General features: G+C 46.9%; 1 protein-coding gene across 1 annotated transcript; it reads right to left on the bottom strand.

Annotated features, from left to right (window-relative positions):
- Positions 1-7,689: 7,689 nt before the first annotated feature.
- On the bottom strand, positions 7,690-17,377 carry LOC139242817 (probable G-protein coupled receptor 139). The gene is made up of 2 exons (XM_070870510.1): positions 17,252-17,377; positions 7,690-9,030 (listed from the first exon to the last, which is right to left on the bottom strand). Exons 1-2 carry the CDS (start codon positions 17,349-17,351, stop codon positions 8,099-8,101), a joined length of 1,032 nt encoding a protein of 343 aa, XP_070726611.1. The 5' UTR covers positions 17,352-17,377; the 3' UTR covers positions 7,690-8,098.
- Positions 17,378-18,114: the final 737 nt, after the last annotated feature.

Below are 18,114 nucleotides of genomic sequence, written 5' to 3'. Positions count from 1 at the left end.
CTGCCCCGCTCTCTCCCCATAGTCCTGTATCAATCCTAAACTAATCCCACTGCCCCGCTCTCTCCCCATAGTCCTGTGTCAATCCCCAAACTAATCCCACTGCCCCGCTCTCTCCCCATAGTCCTGTGTCAATCCCCAAACTAATCCCACTGCCTCGCTCTCTCCCCATAGTCCTGTATCAATCCCCAAACTAATCCCACTGTCCCGCTCTCTCCCCATAGTCCTGTATCAATCCCCAAACTAATCCCACTGCCCCGCTCTCTCCCCATAGTCCTGTATCAATCCCCAAACTAATCCCACTTCCCTGCTCCCTTGCCATAGCCCTGTATCAAACCCAGAATCTATACAAAGAGAGAGAGAGTAGGGACTTACACACTCTCTCTCTCTCTCTGTCTCTCACTCTTTGTCTCGCTCTCTGTCTCTCTCTATGTCTGTCTCTCTCCCTCTCTCTCTCTCCATCTCTGTCTCTCTCTGACTCGATGTCTCTCTCCCTCTCTCTCTCTCCCTCTCTTTCTCTTTCTCACTCGATGTCTCTCTATCTCTCTCTCTCTCCCTCTCCCTCTCTGAGTATCTTTCTGCCCGCATCATCCGTGACCTCACAATGACTTGACCTCGCGCGGATAGGGTCAGGAGCAGAGGTCAGAGGTCGGGAGTTAGAACATGTAATACCAAATGACACATTGTAAATCCCAGTGAGACTGTAAATAAACCGATACAAATATAAAATGTGAGAAGACTTTAATAAAAAGTAAACGCAGACATCAGCTCCATCCCCTTTCTCATCACTGCCCCGCTCCTTTGGATTAAAAAGCAGCAATAAGTTGTGCTCTGAAAGTGAGCACATTGCTCAGGTATCAGCACCACGCACCATTGGTGATGGAAATACACAAACTATCTCTCTTCACAGAGACCCGCAGTTTGTAAACCTTCGCTTTAAAGGGCTGAATGTTCACATTTCCTCCGTGCGGGCTGTAAACCTGGAGCCGATCCCCTCACACCCGAGTTGTGGGAGGTAAAAGTGAGAATTCACCCCAGAGTGTTTAACCCTCCCTTGTAGCCCATTGTAGACCACTGACAGCCAGGAGATGGGGATAGTGAGCTGGGCAAAGTACTGTAAAGTTTTACAGTACAATATCACCAGCTGCTGGTGTACATCAATACTGCAGTAACACCACCATTGGAGAAACATTCGCCTCATTTCACAATTCAGGCAAGGTCTTTCTTCAGAACTGAGAGATAATTGGATCAGAGAGAAGGTAAAATAAACAGGGGCCTGGAAAGCTGTCATTAAATCCCCTCACCTTTCTGAGTACATAACTCACTCAGAGAATTGTGAACCTGCGGAATTCTCTACCTGACTCCAATGACAGAGTGAATCCCTTCCCACACTCAGAGAGGTGAACAGTCTCTCCCCAGTGTGAACTCACTGGTGTATCAGTAGGTGGGATAACTGAGTGAATCCCTTCCCACACTCAGAGAGGTGAACAGTCTCTCCCCAGTGTGAACTCACTGGTGTATCAGTAGGTGGGATAACTGAGTGAATCCCTTCCCACACTCAGAGAGGTGAACAGTCTCTCTGCTGTGTGAACTCGCTGGTGTATCAGCAGGTGGGATAACTGAGTGAATCACTTCCCACACTCAGAGAGGTGAACAGTCTCTCCCCAGTGTGAACTCACTGGTGTATCAGTAGCTGGGATAACTGAGTGAATCACTTCCCACACTCAGAGAGGTGAACAGTCTCTCCCCAGTGTGAACTCACTGGTGTATCAGTAGGTGGGATAACTGAGTGAATCCCTTCCCACACTCAGAGAGGTGAACAGTCTCTCCCCAGTGTGAACTCACTGGTGTATCAGTAGGTGGGATAACTGAGTGAATCCCTTCCCACACTCAGAGAGGTGAACAGTCTCTCCCCAGTGTGAACTCGCTGGTGTATCAGTAGGTGGGATAACTGAGTGAATCCCTTCCCACACTCAGAGAGGTGAACAGTCTCTCCCCAGTGTGAACTCACTGGTGTATCAGCAGGTGGGATAACTGAGTGAATCCCTTCCCACACTCAGAGAGGTGAACAGTCTCTCCCCAGTGTGAACTCGCTGGTGTATCAGTAGGTGGGATAACTGAGTGAATCCCTTCCCACACTCAGAGAGGTGAACAGTCTCTCCCCAGTGTGAACTCACTGGTGTATCAGCAGGTGGGATAACTGAGTGAATCCCTTCCCACACTCAGAGAGGTGAACAGTCTCTCCCCAGTGTGAACTCACTGGTGTATCAGCAGGTGGGATAACTGAGTGAATCCCTTCCCACACTCAGAGAGGTGAACTGTCTCTCCCCAGTGTGAACTCACTGGTGTATCAGTAGGTGGGATAACTGAGTGAATCCCTTCCCACACTCAGAGAGGTGAACTGTCTCTCCCCAGTGTGAACTCACTGGTGTATCAGTAGGTGGGATAACTGAGTGAATCCCTTCCCACACTCAGAGAGGTGAACAGTCTCTCCCCAGTGTGAACTCACTGGTGTATCAGCAGGTGGGATAACTGAGTGAATCACTTCCCACACTCAGAGAGGTGAACAGTCTCTCCCCAGTGTGAACTCGCCGATGTGTTTCCAGCTGGGACGTGTAGTGGAAACGTTTCCCACAGTTCCCACATTTACAGGGTTTTTCTCCAGTGTGACTGCGCTTGTGTCTCTCCAGGTTGGATGACCGGCTGAATCCTTGCCCACACACACAGCACGTGTACAGTTTATCCCCGCTGTGAACAGTGTTTTTTGCTTCCATGGTCAAAGGCCGAAGATATTCAGGTCCCGATGAATCGAATCACTCCATCAGATCTGAATGTGATGTTTGGTTCGATCCTCTGGTCGACAAATCCTCCCCATTTAATACCCTGTAAAGTGAACTTCTGTAAAGTAAAGTGAAAGAATAACATTAGAACATAAGAAATAGGAGCAGGAGTTGGCCATACGGCCCCTCGAGCCTGCTCCACCATTCAATAAGATCATGGCTGATCCGATCATGGACTCAGCTCCACTTCCCCGCCCGCTCCCCATAAACCTTTACTTCCATAATCGCTCAAAAATCTGTCTATCCCCGCCTTAAATATATTCAATGTCCCGGCTTCCACAGCTCTCTGGGACAGGGAATTCCACAGATTTATAACCCTCTGAGAATAAATTCCTCCTCATCTCAGTTTTAAATGGGCGACCCTTTACTCTGAAACTATGCCCCCTGGTTTTAGTTTCCCCTATGAGTGGGAACATCCTCTCTGCATCCACATTGTCAAGCCCCCTCAGTATCTTTTATGTTTCAATAAGATCACCTCTCATTCTTCTTAACTCCAATGTGTATAGGCCCAAACTACTCAAACCTGTCTTCATAAGTCAACCCCCTCACCTCAGGAATCAACCCCGTGAACCTTCTCTGAACAGCCTCCAATGTAAGTATATCCTTCCTTAAATACAGAGACCAAAACTGCACGCTGTACTCCAGGTGTGGCCTCATCGATACCCTGTACAGTTGTAGCAGGACTTCTCTGCTTTTATACTCTATCCCCCTTGCAACCCCAGCTTCTCCAATCTATCCAGGTAACTGAAGTCCCCCATCCCTGGAATCATTCTCGTAAATCTTTCCTGCACCCTCTCGCAGGCCTTCATATTCTTCATAAACTGCGTTGCCCAAAGCTGGGTCTGGATCACTGGACCCTGAGGCTGGGCCCTCACACACTGAGCCACACAGTCACACACACTTCAGCTGGGTCTGGATCACTGGACCCTGAGACTGGTCCCTCACACACTGAGCCTCACATTCACACACACTTCAGCTGAGTCTGGATCACTGGACCCTGAGGCTGGTTCCTCACACACTGAGCCTCACATTCACACACACTTCAGCTGGATCTGGATCACTGGACCCTGAGACTGGTCCCTCACACACTGAGCCTCACATTGACATACACTTCAGCTGGGTCTGGATCACTGGACCCTGAGACTGGTCCCTCACACACTGAGCCACACATTCACACACACTTCAGCTGGGTCTGGATCACTGGACCCTGAGAGTAGTCCCTCACACACTGAGCCTCACATTCACACACACTTCAGCTGGGTCTGGATCACTGGACCCTGAGACTGGTCCCTCACACACTGAGCCTCACAGTCACACACACTTCAGCTGGGTCTGGATCACTGGACCCTGAGAGTAGTCCCTCACACACTGAGCCTCACATTCACACACACTTCAGCTGGGTCTGGATCACTGGACCCTGAGACTGGTCCCTCACACACTGAGCCTCACATTCACACACACTTCAACTGGGTCTGGATCACTGGACCCTGAGACTGGTCCCTCACACACTGAGCCTCACATTCACACACACTTCAGCTGGGTCTGGATCACTGGACCCTGAGGCTGGTCCCTCACACACTGAGCCTCACAGTCACACACACTTCAGCTGGGTCTGGATCACTGGACCCTGAGACTGGTCCCTCAAACACTGAGCCTCACAGTCACACACACTTCAGCTGGGTCTGGATCACTGGACACTGAGAGTAGTCCCTCACACACTGAGCCACATATTCACACACACTTCAGCTGGGTCTGGGTCATTGGACCCTGAGAGTAGTCCCTCACACACTGAGCCTCACATTCACACACACTTCAGCTGGGTCTGGATCACTGGACCCTGAGAGTAGTCCCTCACACACTGAGCCACACATTCACACACACTTCAGCTGGGTCTGGATCACTGGACCCTGAGACTGGTCCCTCACACACTGAGCCACACATTCACACACACTTCAGCTGGGTCTGGATCACTGGACCCTGAGAGTAGTCCCTCACACACTGAGCCTCACATTCACACACACTTCAGCTGGGTCTGGATCACTGGACCCTGAGAGTAGTCCTTCACACACTGAGCCACACATTCACACACACTTCAGCTGGGTCTGGATCACTGGACCCTCAGGCTGGTCCCTCACACACTGAGCCTCACATTCACACACACTTCAGCTGGGTCTGGATCACTGGACCCTGAGAGTAGTCCCTCACACACTGAGCCACACATTCACACACACTTCAACTGGGTCTGGATCACTGGACCCTGAGACTGGTCCCTCACACACTGAGCCACACATTCACACACACTTCAGCTGGGTCTGGATCACTGGACCCTGAGAGTAGTCCCTCACACACTGAGCCTCACATTCACACACACTTCAGCTGGGTCTGGATCACTGGACCCTGAGACTGGTCCCTCAAACACTGAGCCTCACAGTCACACACACTTCAGCTGGGTCTGGATCACTGGACCCTGAGAGTAGTCCCTCACACACTGAGCCACACATTCACACACACTTCAGCTGGGTCTGGATCACTGGTCCCTGAGAGTAGTCCCTCACACACTGAGCCTCACATTCACACACACTTCAGCTGGGTCTGGATCACTGGACCCTGAGGCTGGTCCCTCACACACTGAGCCTCACAGTCACACACACTTCAGCTGGGTCTGGATCACTGGACCCTGAGGCTGGTCCCTCACACACTGAGCCACACATTCACACACACTTCAGCTGGGTCTGGATCACTGGACCCTGAGACTGGTCCCTCACACACTGAGCCTCACATTCACACACACTTCAGCTGGGTCTGGATCACTGGACCCTGAGGCTGGTCCCTCACACACTGAGCCTCACATTCACACACACTTCAACTGGGTCTGGATCACTGGACCCTGAGACTGGTCCCTCACACACTGAGCCTCACATTCACACACACTTCAGCTGGGTCTGGATCACTGGACCCTGAGACTGGTCCCTCACACACTGAGCCTCACAGTCACACACACTTCAGCTGGGTCTGGATCACTGGACCCTGAGGCTGGTCCCTCAAACACTGAGCCTCACAGTCACACACACTTCAGCTGGGTCTGGATCACTGGACCCTGAGGCTGGTCCCTCAAACACTGAGCCTCACATTCACACACACTTCAGCTGGGTCTGGATCACTGGACCCTGAGACTGGTCCCTCACACACTGAGCCTCACATTCACACACACTTCAGCTGGGTCTGGATCACTGGACCCTGAGAGTAGTCCCTCACACACTGAGCCACACATTCACACACACTTCAGCTGGGTCTGGATCACTGGACCCTGAGAGTAGTCCCTCACACACTGAGCCACACATTCACACACACTTCAGCTGGGTCTGGATCACTGGACCCTGAGACTGGTCCCTCACACACTGAGCCTCACAGTCACACACACTTCAGCTGGGTCTGGATCACTGGACCCTGAGACTGGTCCCTCACACACTGAGCCTCACAGTCACACACACTTCAGCTGGGTCTGGATCACTGGACCCTGAGAGTAGTCCCTCACACACTGAGCCTCACATTCACACACACTTCAGCTGGGTCTGGATCACTGGACCCTGAGACTGGTCCCTCACACACTGAGCCTCACATTCACACACACTTCAACTGGGTCTGGATCACTGGACCCTGAGACTGGTCCCTCACACACTGAGCCTCACATTCACACACACTTCAGCTGGGTCTGGATCACTGGACCCTGAGACTGGTCCCTCAAACACTGAGCCTCACAGTCACACACACTTCAGTTGGGTCTGGATCACTGGACCCTGAGAGTAGTCCCTCACACACTGAGCCTCACATTCACACACACTTCAGCTGGGTCTGGATCACTGGACCCTGAGAGTAGTCCCTCACACACTGAGCCTCACATTCACACACACTTCAGCTGGGTCTGGATCATTGGACCCTGAGACTGGTCCCTCACACACTGAGCCTCACATTCACACACACTTCAGCTGGGTCTGGATCACTGGACCCTGAGACTGGTCCCTCATACACTGAGCCTCACATTCACACACACTTCAGCTGGGTCTGGATCACTGGACCCTGAGAGTAGTCCCTCACACACTGAGCCTCACATTCACACACACTTCAGCTGGGTCTGGATCACTGGACCCTGAGACTGGTCCCTCACACACGGAGCCTCACATTCACACACACTTCAACTGGGTCTGGATCACTGGACCCTGAGACTGGTCCCTCACACACTGAGCCTCACATTCACACACACTTCAGCTGGGTCTGGATCACTGGACCCTGAGACTGGTCCCTCACACAGTGAGCCTCACATTCACACACACTTCAGCTGGGTCTGGATCACTGGACCCTGATACCGGATATGCAGCGAATGAGTTAGGACAATGGTGGGGTTTTCCTGCAGAAAGTGAGCCTCAGTATGTTTTCGGTGAAGGAGAGCTCGATGAAAGCGACACTATTTTACTGCTCACAAGGTTAGAATCACATTGCTGTCACAGTGCCCAATCTGACCTGTGGTCACAGATATCTGACAGCAGGCAATGGCCACCTGGGTCATTTCTTCCTGAGAAGTGTCTGCAGCTGTCCATACACCGTGCTACTGGTTCTCATTGCCAGTGGTGTTGTTACTCTGCAAACACCATTGTACATAGACAGTGGGAAAGGGGACTCGCTGCTGGAAACACCACCGTTCACAGACACCAGGACAATGGACTCAGGTCCACAATCAACATCACTTCAGTTCCAATAAATTCCACAGAGCCGCAGGTGATGGAGAAGCTGTTCGTGAACTGGAGAATGTAAACTTTAAAGACAATACATGCTGATTGATATAATGATCTGTTTATTATTCTCCAGGCATTTCCACACTCAAAAACCAACACAGTTATCATTCACTTCCTGATATTAAATCGAAAGGTGTATTCTCCTTTTACACTCCCCTGGGATAACCCACGTGTTCTGATGTTCATCCGGCAATAAACATTCCATGGTCACAACATCCTGAACCTCAATGCTGGGACTTGTGTCTCTTTGTGTCCAGGAGCATGATTTAATCCAATTAAACTGCTACCGCTATTATAACCCACTGTCTACATAAAGCTCTTCTACCTTGTTCACAGACACTTACATAGCAAACCGTAGGCCTTGTCAGATATTGCCCAGTGTTAAGTCTGAAGAAGCCTGGGCCTGAGTTGTAGCCTGCTGAGGTTCAGGTAAAATATAACTCAGGATACGATATGTGATGTAACGCAGATCTAATGTTGGGAATTGCTCTGAACTTTTCTTTCCTGAACTAAATTAAATATTATTCTCAGAGGATACTTCAACCCATTTTTCAGCTCATCTCTGAATTTAGTCTGGGTTACTGCATAAATACACGTGTTTGTACAGCAGCTCAAAAGAAGGAGCATGTAGCTGGTAAAGTCTCCAATAAGCATCGGGTCATTGTAACCTGTAGCATAATAGTGGTTTGTAATTCGCATTAATACGAAAAATATCACATAGGTTGCCCAGAGCAGTATGAAGTTACCGGATATAGCGAAGAGTAAGATGATGGATTTCCTTCGGTTCTCCATCTCCGGATCATTGTGATTCACATCATTCTTGCTGCCCCTCAGCCTCCTGCGGACTCTGCTGGCCGCCAAAATGTATCCTACAGTCAGAGCATTGAGCAGCAGTATCAGGAATATTGGGAGCAGTGGGGTTAAACAGCGGTTAATCCAGTCAAATGTTACCCAAGCAGTTACAGTGTAATACTCGGATTTTACATGACACAACCAGGGTACATTGTCGATTGTATAGTAGGGTTCATATATAAAGAACCAGGGGATGTTTTTTATACAGAACAGCAGGCACACGGTTCCGATAACCAGGGATGCAGTTTTCTCGGTGCAATATTTAGTCCTCAGCTTCTGGCAACAAATGGTAACAAAACGATCGAAAGTGAAAGCGATGGTTAACCAGACAGAAATATCGGTGACTGCACGAACCAGCGCTGCACGGAAAGAACACACAGGTGTGATGTGCAGGAAGGTAGTCGGGAAATAATAATCATTCATCCGAACCAGTATCACATCAGTGACAATGACCAGTAGATCCGCCGCTGCCATGGCCACCAGGTAGCGAGTGATACATCTGGAGAGACCGCACTTTCCCCGGGACAGGATCACAATGGTCACCACATTAGCTGTAAAAGGGAAACACACAGGAACAGGGAATCAGCCGTCAGGTTACAGCAAGGGAGCCAGTTACACAGGATTTGGTGTGAAATGGACTTTACTGCAGGATCTGGGGACTGGAACTGAACTCTTTACCGCTGCTAGAATTGTCCAGCAGAACAGGATTTTAACATACAATTGCAATGTTAAATATCTGTGAGTGTGGGGTAAATACGCGAAAATAAACGACTTCACAAAGTGTATAGAATATATAAATGGACTCTGGAAATTTCCTCGGAGCTGTTACCCTTCTGCCACTGCAACTTCGGAGAAAGTGGTGTAGAAATCCACCGGAGATCCGAGTAAACTACTGGCCATTTAAATGAATGAATAAATGGACAGTGTGAGAATGAGTTATGGATAATTGCGAAAAGTAGCAGCTCAGTGACGGAAGCAGAAATGACAGAAAACTAATTGAAAATAAGTCATGAATGGTCAATTCTAAATTGGGAGATGTTTGGGGAGCGGTGAGAATGACGCCTGACCGAAATGCAGTGAATGCTAAAGGGGAACAACCGAGACTGAGACAAAGTGCGGGGTTTGGGTCCGTGGGCAGGAAAGGGGAGCGGATACAAGGTGTGGGCACAGAATGGCTCAGAGTTCTCATGTTGTATTCGCAGACTGGAGGCTATGAGTAAAGGCCTTTGGACAAACTACTGTCAAACACCACGATAATAGGGGAGTTGGTGTGTTTCAACTCAGCCAAGTTGCAACAGTTACGTTTATAATCCACCAGATGGACATTTAATCTGATCAACTGACTTCTTGGCCGGAAGTCTCAGGTCTTTACATTGGTGCCTTGTACAGTGCAACCCCCACCTGGACAAACTCTAACAATAACCACAAGGGGGAGAAGTTCAGATGTGATCATGAACAAACAACCTTATCTTGCACCTTCTTCTGTGATCCTAGGAAAAATATACATTCCAAAGTACACAATGGCACAAGGGGCATAATCTTCTCCTCGCTTTTGACGCCTCTAATAATGCAGCAAACTTCAGAGGGAGTTGTGGGTGGCGATCTCTCGACCACAGCAAAGATACAGTACAAGTGACAATAGAGGCTGCAGTCCAGCCCAGGAGATACCTGCCGAGATTCAGCTTCAGAAAGGCTCCGTGGTAAGGTCTTAGCTCTGAATTGGCAGAATCCATCTTTAATATTAATGCAGCACATAGCAATATGGAGAATCTGTCTCTCTGGTGAGAAAGACTGGTGGAAAATACATCCCAGGGGATGTGGGACATTATATGTACCTGAGCTTCCAGTGCAATCTATCAACAATGTAAGATATGCTCAGAAGTGTTTGATTCGGATTCCGTTGGTGTGACATATAGCAGTTGTTCCAACTTGATATACGTAAAGAGCTTCATGTGATCATTTGTAAAGAAATAGAGACAGGCAGAGAGCGAGAGAGAGACTACATATACAAAAGAAACATCGGCACTGAAAAGATATCCTGAACAAGATAAGGCGGCTGCTGCAGAAAAAATTAACTGCATTCTCTTTCAACTTTGTTTAGACACTACAGTCTTAGCTGGAAATTAAATCACATGGGTATATAAGATTAATATAGTTAAGTATGAGTGTGTGGTATGTGGGGGAGGGGTGGTACCCATGTGGTTACCATGGATACAGAAGTATAATGGAAATCTACAGAGAAAAATGGACAAAGAAACTCTGAATCAAACACAAGAAATGGGCCGTCCTGTGCTGTTTACAAGATGGAGATGGGCCTCCTTCTTGAACCGCTGCAGTCCGTGTGGTGACGGTGCTCCACAGAGTTGTTAGCTGGTGAGCTGCATGAAATAATGGCGCAGATATGAGGAGATAATATTTCCGACTGGACTTTGCAAATGGACAAATCTGTCAGTAATTTATGTATCTGACGCATAGAGCCTCATAAAAGTTGGTAAAATCATGTCCCCTGTTCAGTATTTGTCAAATCACTTAATTAATTCAACAATTGGAACATTATTACAACAACAACAATAATTTCTACTTATATAGCGCCTATATAAAACTTCCCGAGGCGCTTCACAGGAGTGTTACAAGACATAACAAATAAATTTGGCACCGAGCCACATAAGAATAAATTACGACCGATGACCAAAAGTTTGGTCAGAGGGAGGTTATAAGCACGGTCTTCAAGGAACAAAGGGAGGTATAGAGGCGGTGAGGATTTGGGGAGGCTGTTCCAGAGCTCAGGGCTCGGACAGCTGAAGGCACGGCCACCAATGGTTGAGCAGTTATAATCAGGGATGCACAAGAGGGTAGAATTTGAGGAGCGCAGACATATTGGGGGGTTGCGATGCTAAAGCAGATTACAGAGATAGGGAGGGACGAGGCCATGGAGGGATTTGTACACAGAAGGAGAATTTTGGAATCGAGGTATTGTTGAACCGGGATCAATGTAGCTCAGCGACCACAGGTGGGATTTCGTGCGAGATTGGACATGCACTGGCGAGTTTCGAATGACCTCAAGTTTACATAGGGTAGAATGTAGGAGGTGAGCCAGGAGTGTGTTGGAGCTGTACAAACTAGAGGTAACAAAGGCATGGATGAGGGTTTCAGCAGCAGAGGAACTGAGGCAGGGGCGGAGACAGGCAATGTGATGGAGTTGGAAACAGGTGGATTTAGTTATGCAGCAGATATATGGCCAGAAGATTATTTCCCGTTCTACTAGGATAGCTAGATTGCGAACTGTCTGGTTCAGTCACAGACAGAAGCACGGGAGAGGGATCGAGTCGTTGGTTAGTGAACACAGTTTGTGACGCGAACCAAAGAAAATGTCATCGGAATTCCCAATATTTAATTGGACAACATTTCTGCTCAACAAGTACTGAATGTCGGACAAGCAGTCTGCCAATTTAGAGATCTTGGAGGCCTCGAGAGAAGTTGGGGTGAGGGAGAGCTAGGTACCAGCAGCCTACATGTGGAAACTGAAGCTGTGTTTTCGGATGATGTCGGCAAGGGGCATCATATAGTGGAGAACAGGAGGGGGCCAATGATAAATTCCCGGGGAACACGATATACAACGATTTATCGTGAGAATAGAAGCGAATGCAAGTGATGTTCTGGCTACGATTAGGGAGATACGGATGGAACCAGGCAGGTGCACTCCCACCCAGTTGGAGAGGCATTGGTGGAAAATGGAGTACTCAACCATATCAAAGGCTGGGACTGGTCGAGAATGATGAGGAGGGAAAGTTTATCTTTGTCAATGTCACAAAGGAAGCCATTTGTGACTTTGATAAGAGCAGTTTCGGTAGTGTGGCTTGGTGGATACCAGACTGAAGGGATTTAAACATGGAGTTCCGGGAGGTGACAACATGTTCAAGGACTTTGGAGTGGAAATTAAGGTTGGAGAGGGGGCGATAGCTTGCAAGGGTTGTTTTTTGAGGAGAGGGGTGATGACGGTAGATTTGAAGGAGAGGAGAGGACCTGAGCTGAGAGCACCATTAACTGTGTCAGCTAACACGGGAGCCAGAAAAGGAAGTTGGCTGGTCAGCAGCTTGGTGGGAATAGGGTCAAGATCAAGTGAGCAGGAAGTGGATCTCATGGATACGATGAGCATGGTGAGGTCAAGAGGGGCAGATCAGGGAGAGACTAGAGAGAGATGCGACTTCATGGCTCGGGCAGGGTGGAAACTTAGGGGATGTTTGACCCGTTGGGCTGGAGGAAGGAAGAGAAGTGGCAGAGGCAGCTGATTGGGTGGTCTCAATCTTTGAGACAAATAATTCCATGAGCTACTCACACTTGTTGTTGGAGGTGAGTGTGGTGGAGACTGGGGAGAGGGGTTTCACAATACGGTTAACAGTCGAGAATAGTAGCCGGGGGTTATATTTCCATTCTAGAATGATGTTGGAATAGTGAGCAGTTTTAGCAGACACGAGTAGGGCCCGATAATACTTTATGTGGTCTAGCCAAATCTGACGTAGAATGGTTAAATCAGTTGTCCGACACACCCGTACAAGTCTGCGGGCCTTGTACTTGAGTGAGCGAGAATGAGGGCCGTACCAGCGGAAAGGCCAGGGTGAGAGAGATTCATTGTTTTAATAGGAAATAGGGCATCAAAAGGTGATGGTGAGGGGATATTCGGGGAGATTGGTGACTGCAGAAATGTCATTGTCAATTAATTCATTATCTCCTCTGCTTAAACAGGGTCACAGTTTAAATATTGGTGATACCTGATTAACAAATATTCTAGTAACAAAACGATTTGACAATTACCTTGTTTCTAATTGCAGCTGCTATATAATGACAGGACAAAAAGGGAAACAATGTCCTTCTCTCACTGAATCCAACCACCACTGTTGCCAGCTACAATTAAAATATCATTATTACTGTGTCTTAATGTTTCTATTTTCCAAGCTCTCCATCCCTTCAGTCTCCGGTTCCACTGCCTGTGCAATGTCCCAAATATAATCATTACATGTGTGTATAACTGACTGCAAATATTTTAAAATGAAATTTGCTTACACGGAACATAACTGTGCTTGGTGCACGAATTCAGCTCTGAATAAATACATCACCACTGTGGTTTCAGCATTTGCTTGAAAACACAACCGTATTTCCCAGAATTGGCGTGAAATAAAACACGTGTATTTTACACTCCAGCAAAGTTAATATGGCCTTTCACTGTTTGTCAGAAGATGGTTTCTACAACTTCGTAACATACCTTGTAATGTAACTAAATGTATATATATACTACAGCAAGATCCACAAATACAACATCTGGTTGGTAAAGTTGGCTAAGGTTTGCGTTATTCGGAAAAACTGCCATGGGAATGCCATGCGAATGTCAGACTAGATTTTCGACAGGGTGGGTATCCAACCCAAAAACTTCTGATTCAGATGGGAGCTCCGGCTGTTACATTTAAAGGCGAGGTAGATAAGTTAACCAGAGCATGCAAAGAGGAGAACATTAGCGAGGGGTTGCTGACGCTGCTAACGATTAACTGAAACAATTTCACACTCTAACGACATCCCTCTGTGATAATACTGCGCTCATTCTCACTGAGAACCGCATTGCTCCGAGACATTCCACGTAAAACAATGTTAGATTTTGAGTTGGAGATTCAAAAACATTATAATATCAATAAACATCTCGCAAAGTTTGGAGGAATTGGAGGACAGATATTCTCGGAATTTTCGATAGTGACCCAAACCTGACAAATAATCACCTCAGGACCGACAGAGCAATGACCAGGCCCTCCAGGTAATACAGCGAGACACGGATTTATGCAATCCGTAACCTGTTAAAATGAGTGCTGGAAACTCTATAGGCTGCAGGATATCATCGGACATTTTTTCGTGTAGAACATACAGATACACTGAAATTGGACCTGCGATTACCGGAAATCTCATTGCAGAAATGATGACTCTGGGTGCTTGACGTATAGGAACGCAGGATTAGATCATTCTTCCCCACAAGCCTTTTCCACCATTCCAGTAGACCATGGGTGATCGGCACCCTCACTCCAATTACCGTCTTGGTTCAATACTCCTTGATACCCTGACCTTAACAAATAATCTATCGATCAGAGTCTGTAAATTTACAATTGACCATTAATTGACAGGATTTTGGGAGAACGAGTGTAAGATTTCGACTAAACTTTGCGTGAGAAAGTGTTTAGTGATTTCACTCCTAAATGGCCGAGCTCCAATTTTAAGATAATGCCTTCTGGTTTAGATTAAACCGCCATCGGAAACAGTTTCTGTGCCAACACTATCGAACACCTGTATCAATTTAAATAGCTCGGTTATATCACGCATTGCCCTTCTAAACACAATGGAATACAAGGCAAGGTTATGTAACCTTTCCACATATTTGAATACTTTAAACCGTGGTATCAGTCTGGTTAACTTGTGCAGAAAACCCTCGAAGGCGAATCCATCTATCCTGCGATATGCTGCCCAAAACTGAACGTATATATTCCAAATGAGATCTGACCAAATCTCTGTACAGTGAGAACAGCACTTCCTCAGTTGTAAATATCTTCCCCCTTGTGATAAAAGCCAAAATTCGCTCAATATTTATCCCTATTCTGTGGTTCCTTCCGTGCAACCAACTATTGAACCAAGTCGTAAGATTCCCGCTAATTACGTGGGTTCCCATTTTTACGAATAATAACTGAAAAACATTATCAAAGCAGGGACTTAACTGACAATGTAATACAATTTGAGACGATGGGAACAAACATTCCAATGCACCGAGTACTGATCATATTTATTGTTAAAATTACCGCAGCTGACACAATATTGAATGGAAATAACAATTTGGCGCTTTTGCTTCACAAACTAAGCACGTTACCGGGAACACCAATTACCATGCCGAGAACTGGGACACGGCAAATGGTAATACAATAAATCAAACTGTATTGATCTCTGAGAAATGATGGGGACTCTTGGTGCGGCACATGTTACAACGGACCATGTGAGCTGATATAGTGAGAGATATTCTTAGTAATACAGGGGCGAAACTTGCAGTAGGAGCATTAGGCTGCATTGATCCTGAGATTTGTGAGAGTCAGCGGTACAGTGAGAGAACTCACTTAAATCTGTTCTCATTGAGTAACCTCTTCAAACAGACTCTGCAGAGTGTTAAAAACAACAGCCGTAATATTGGACTTAAATGCTGATCATATTTCTTCAAACACAAACATGCAAGGCAATTTATTAGTACAGGGTGGTGGGAACTCAGGAGACATAATGTGAGATTCCAGTTTCCCAACTGAGGTGGGAAAGTTAGTCAGTGGTACAATGTGTGACAAAACACACTGGTTCGATACCCTGGACTCTGCCACATAACCTGTAAATGTGAGATAGAGGAATGTAACACAGACACAGATTACAGGGCGATATGACAGATGTGTTTAAAATTACTGATAGGATGGAAGAAGATAGATAGAAGCAGACTGATTCCAGTAGATGTGTGTTGCAGAACGAGGCGCTGTAGAAAGTAGATGAAATAGAAGACAATGGAACAGAGAGAAGAGAGAGCGGGAGAAGCTTTTTTATACAGGGATTGTGGAGGCGGTGGTGTTCAGTCACATGGATAGAGGTTGAGGCAGAAACTGTCAGAATTCAAAGTAGGTTGGGTCCGTGGCTGGAGGAAGAGACGATAAAGGGATATGGAGACCGGGTGGGTAAATGTGACTAGAAATTCCTCTATCTCTCAGTATCTGAAGCGAAATTAAAGTGAATGTGTGTGGATCACCGAGCGGACAGACTTACTGAGGGTACAGTCGATGTTCTATCACCCTGCAAGCGTTTGGTCTGAACAATAAATTTGCCCGATTAGTATAAAGGGACCATGACCCGGCATGGAGACGGTGCTTTGGTTAAAATGCAGGTATTGAATCTAAAACGGGTTTTTAAATGTGGACAAACCCAGGACAGCTGCATAGAGCGCCGCTGCCTTGTTTCAATCGCTCTCTCACAGCACGGATTCCCGGTCTGACCTGTACCGCTGCAGGAATGGATGTGACAGAAACCAGCTGCCTCCCACCGGCTGAAGGCAGAACAATCTCCGCCGGGAGGGCGAAGGCGAGTCTGAGAACAGGCTGGTCACCGGTCAGTGGAGAAGATGAGGGAGAGAGTCTGTGTTCCTGCATGGAGCACAATCCCACACTCGGCATGGATTGTGATGACCAGGAATAATATCCGGCACTTTGCTGGAACCAGACCGAGAACAGCGGGTAGATTGTGATTAACGGGACTGAACAAATCCCGGTCCTGACTGTCCGAATGCCCAGGTATATGTCCATGATCGGCTGTCAGTGTCTGTCTCCACAGCGGGAGTCAATGGAGCATTTTACAACACGCTGAATGTTCAGTAAAATATAATCTGTCAGATATTACCGAGTGTTACGGGAAAGGAGAACAGGCACGGCAACATGGAATTAAAATTATCCATTGTCTCACGCATTACACGATTCTCAGATAAAACCGAACCAGTTTGAAAGATTTTACATGGGGAAATAATGTGTGGGTTTTATGGGGGGGTTAAAGAAAACTAAAAAGTCACCAAATGATCAGTCAATGAACAAGCTTGAGCGAGAAATGCTGTCACTGAAGTGCAGCCTTTGAATTGAAATCGTTACAAAAAGACAGTTACTGACATAAGAGCAGGAATAAAGTTAATCCCAACTTTATTCACAACTTTAGTAATGGAATATAATCACTTACCGGGGATTCCAATGGCTGCTATAATCGGATAGTAAATCATTATCGCCTGTATAACTGGTGGTAACCAGGAAAATGGATAGGCAACAAACGGAACTCTCATTCTGTGCGAGGAATGATGTTGACTATAAGCACTGGAAACGGAGATCCAATTAATTGTGAGATGAGAGCTTAAGAGAAAACCTCATTTATAATTGTGGGACATTTCCCGTGGGACCATGAAGGATCAGGAGCACTGACATTACTTCCAGTCATTTGGCAGCGCGTCAATTCCCTTCACTGTAATGTTTGTGCTGCACTGATTATATCCAAACTGAAAATACAAGTGTTTGAAGGGAAACCACACAAAGATTAGAGTGATATATTGCTCACATTTCTAACTAACAATGTACAGAAAGCCGGGCACTGCCGGCTTGGCAGCACCACATTTAACAGAAGCAGCTTCAATGTTCCTCCTGTTAAATGATGCGGTTCACACCTGTCAATGCACCAAGTGAATTCCCCGAATTCCCAATCAAATTTCAAATTTTACCCCACTCCCGGTGTTCGACAATCATCCCTTTCAATGTGGCAGTTCAGGCTTGCAATTGCATGAGCAATGTATATCTTTAGATCGGCATGATGTCGGGATTTGCACCAACATCTAAAATAAAAGTAATCTAAAAACTAGCATAGCAAAATGTAACCATGGAAAAGGGCTCGAAATAAGCCTCGTTTCACTGCAATTAACATTTTTCAAACGTTACAGATGATGTTGAAACCGTTTCCAGAGGGCTAACTGTGACAAGGGACCGGTACAGTATTAGAATAGCTTCTGACACGTGAGAAGCAGAATCTCTCTGGGTATCTACCTCCCCATGGATTTC

The sequence above is a fragment of the Pristiophorus japonicus genome, unplaced genomic scaffold (genome assembly GCF_044704955.1).
Source record: "Pristiophorus japonicus isolate sPriJap1 unplaced genomic scaffold, sPriJap1.hap1 HAP1_SCAFFOLD_1479, whole genome shotgun sequence".
NCBI lineage: Eukaryota > Metazoa > Chordata > Chondrichthyes > Pristiophoridae > Pristiophorus > Pristiophorus japonicus.
The sequence above is the reverse complement of the archived record's forward strand: the minus strand, read 5'-3'. Positions and strand labels throughout refer to the sequence as shown.

Bases quoted from the DNA above. Each gene is read 5' to 3' on its own strand.
- LOC139242817 (XM_070870510.1), bottom strand. From the start codon at position 17,351: ATGAGAGTTCCGTTTGTTGCCTATCCATTTTCCTGGTTACCACCAGTT. The intron at 9,031-17,251 runs GTAAGTGATTAT...TCCCTTTTACAG, and splicing joins AGCAGCCATTGGAATCCCCG to CTAATGTGGTGACCATTGTG.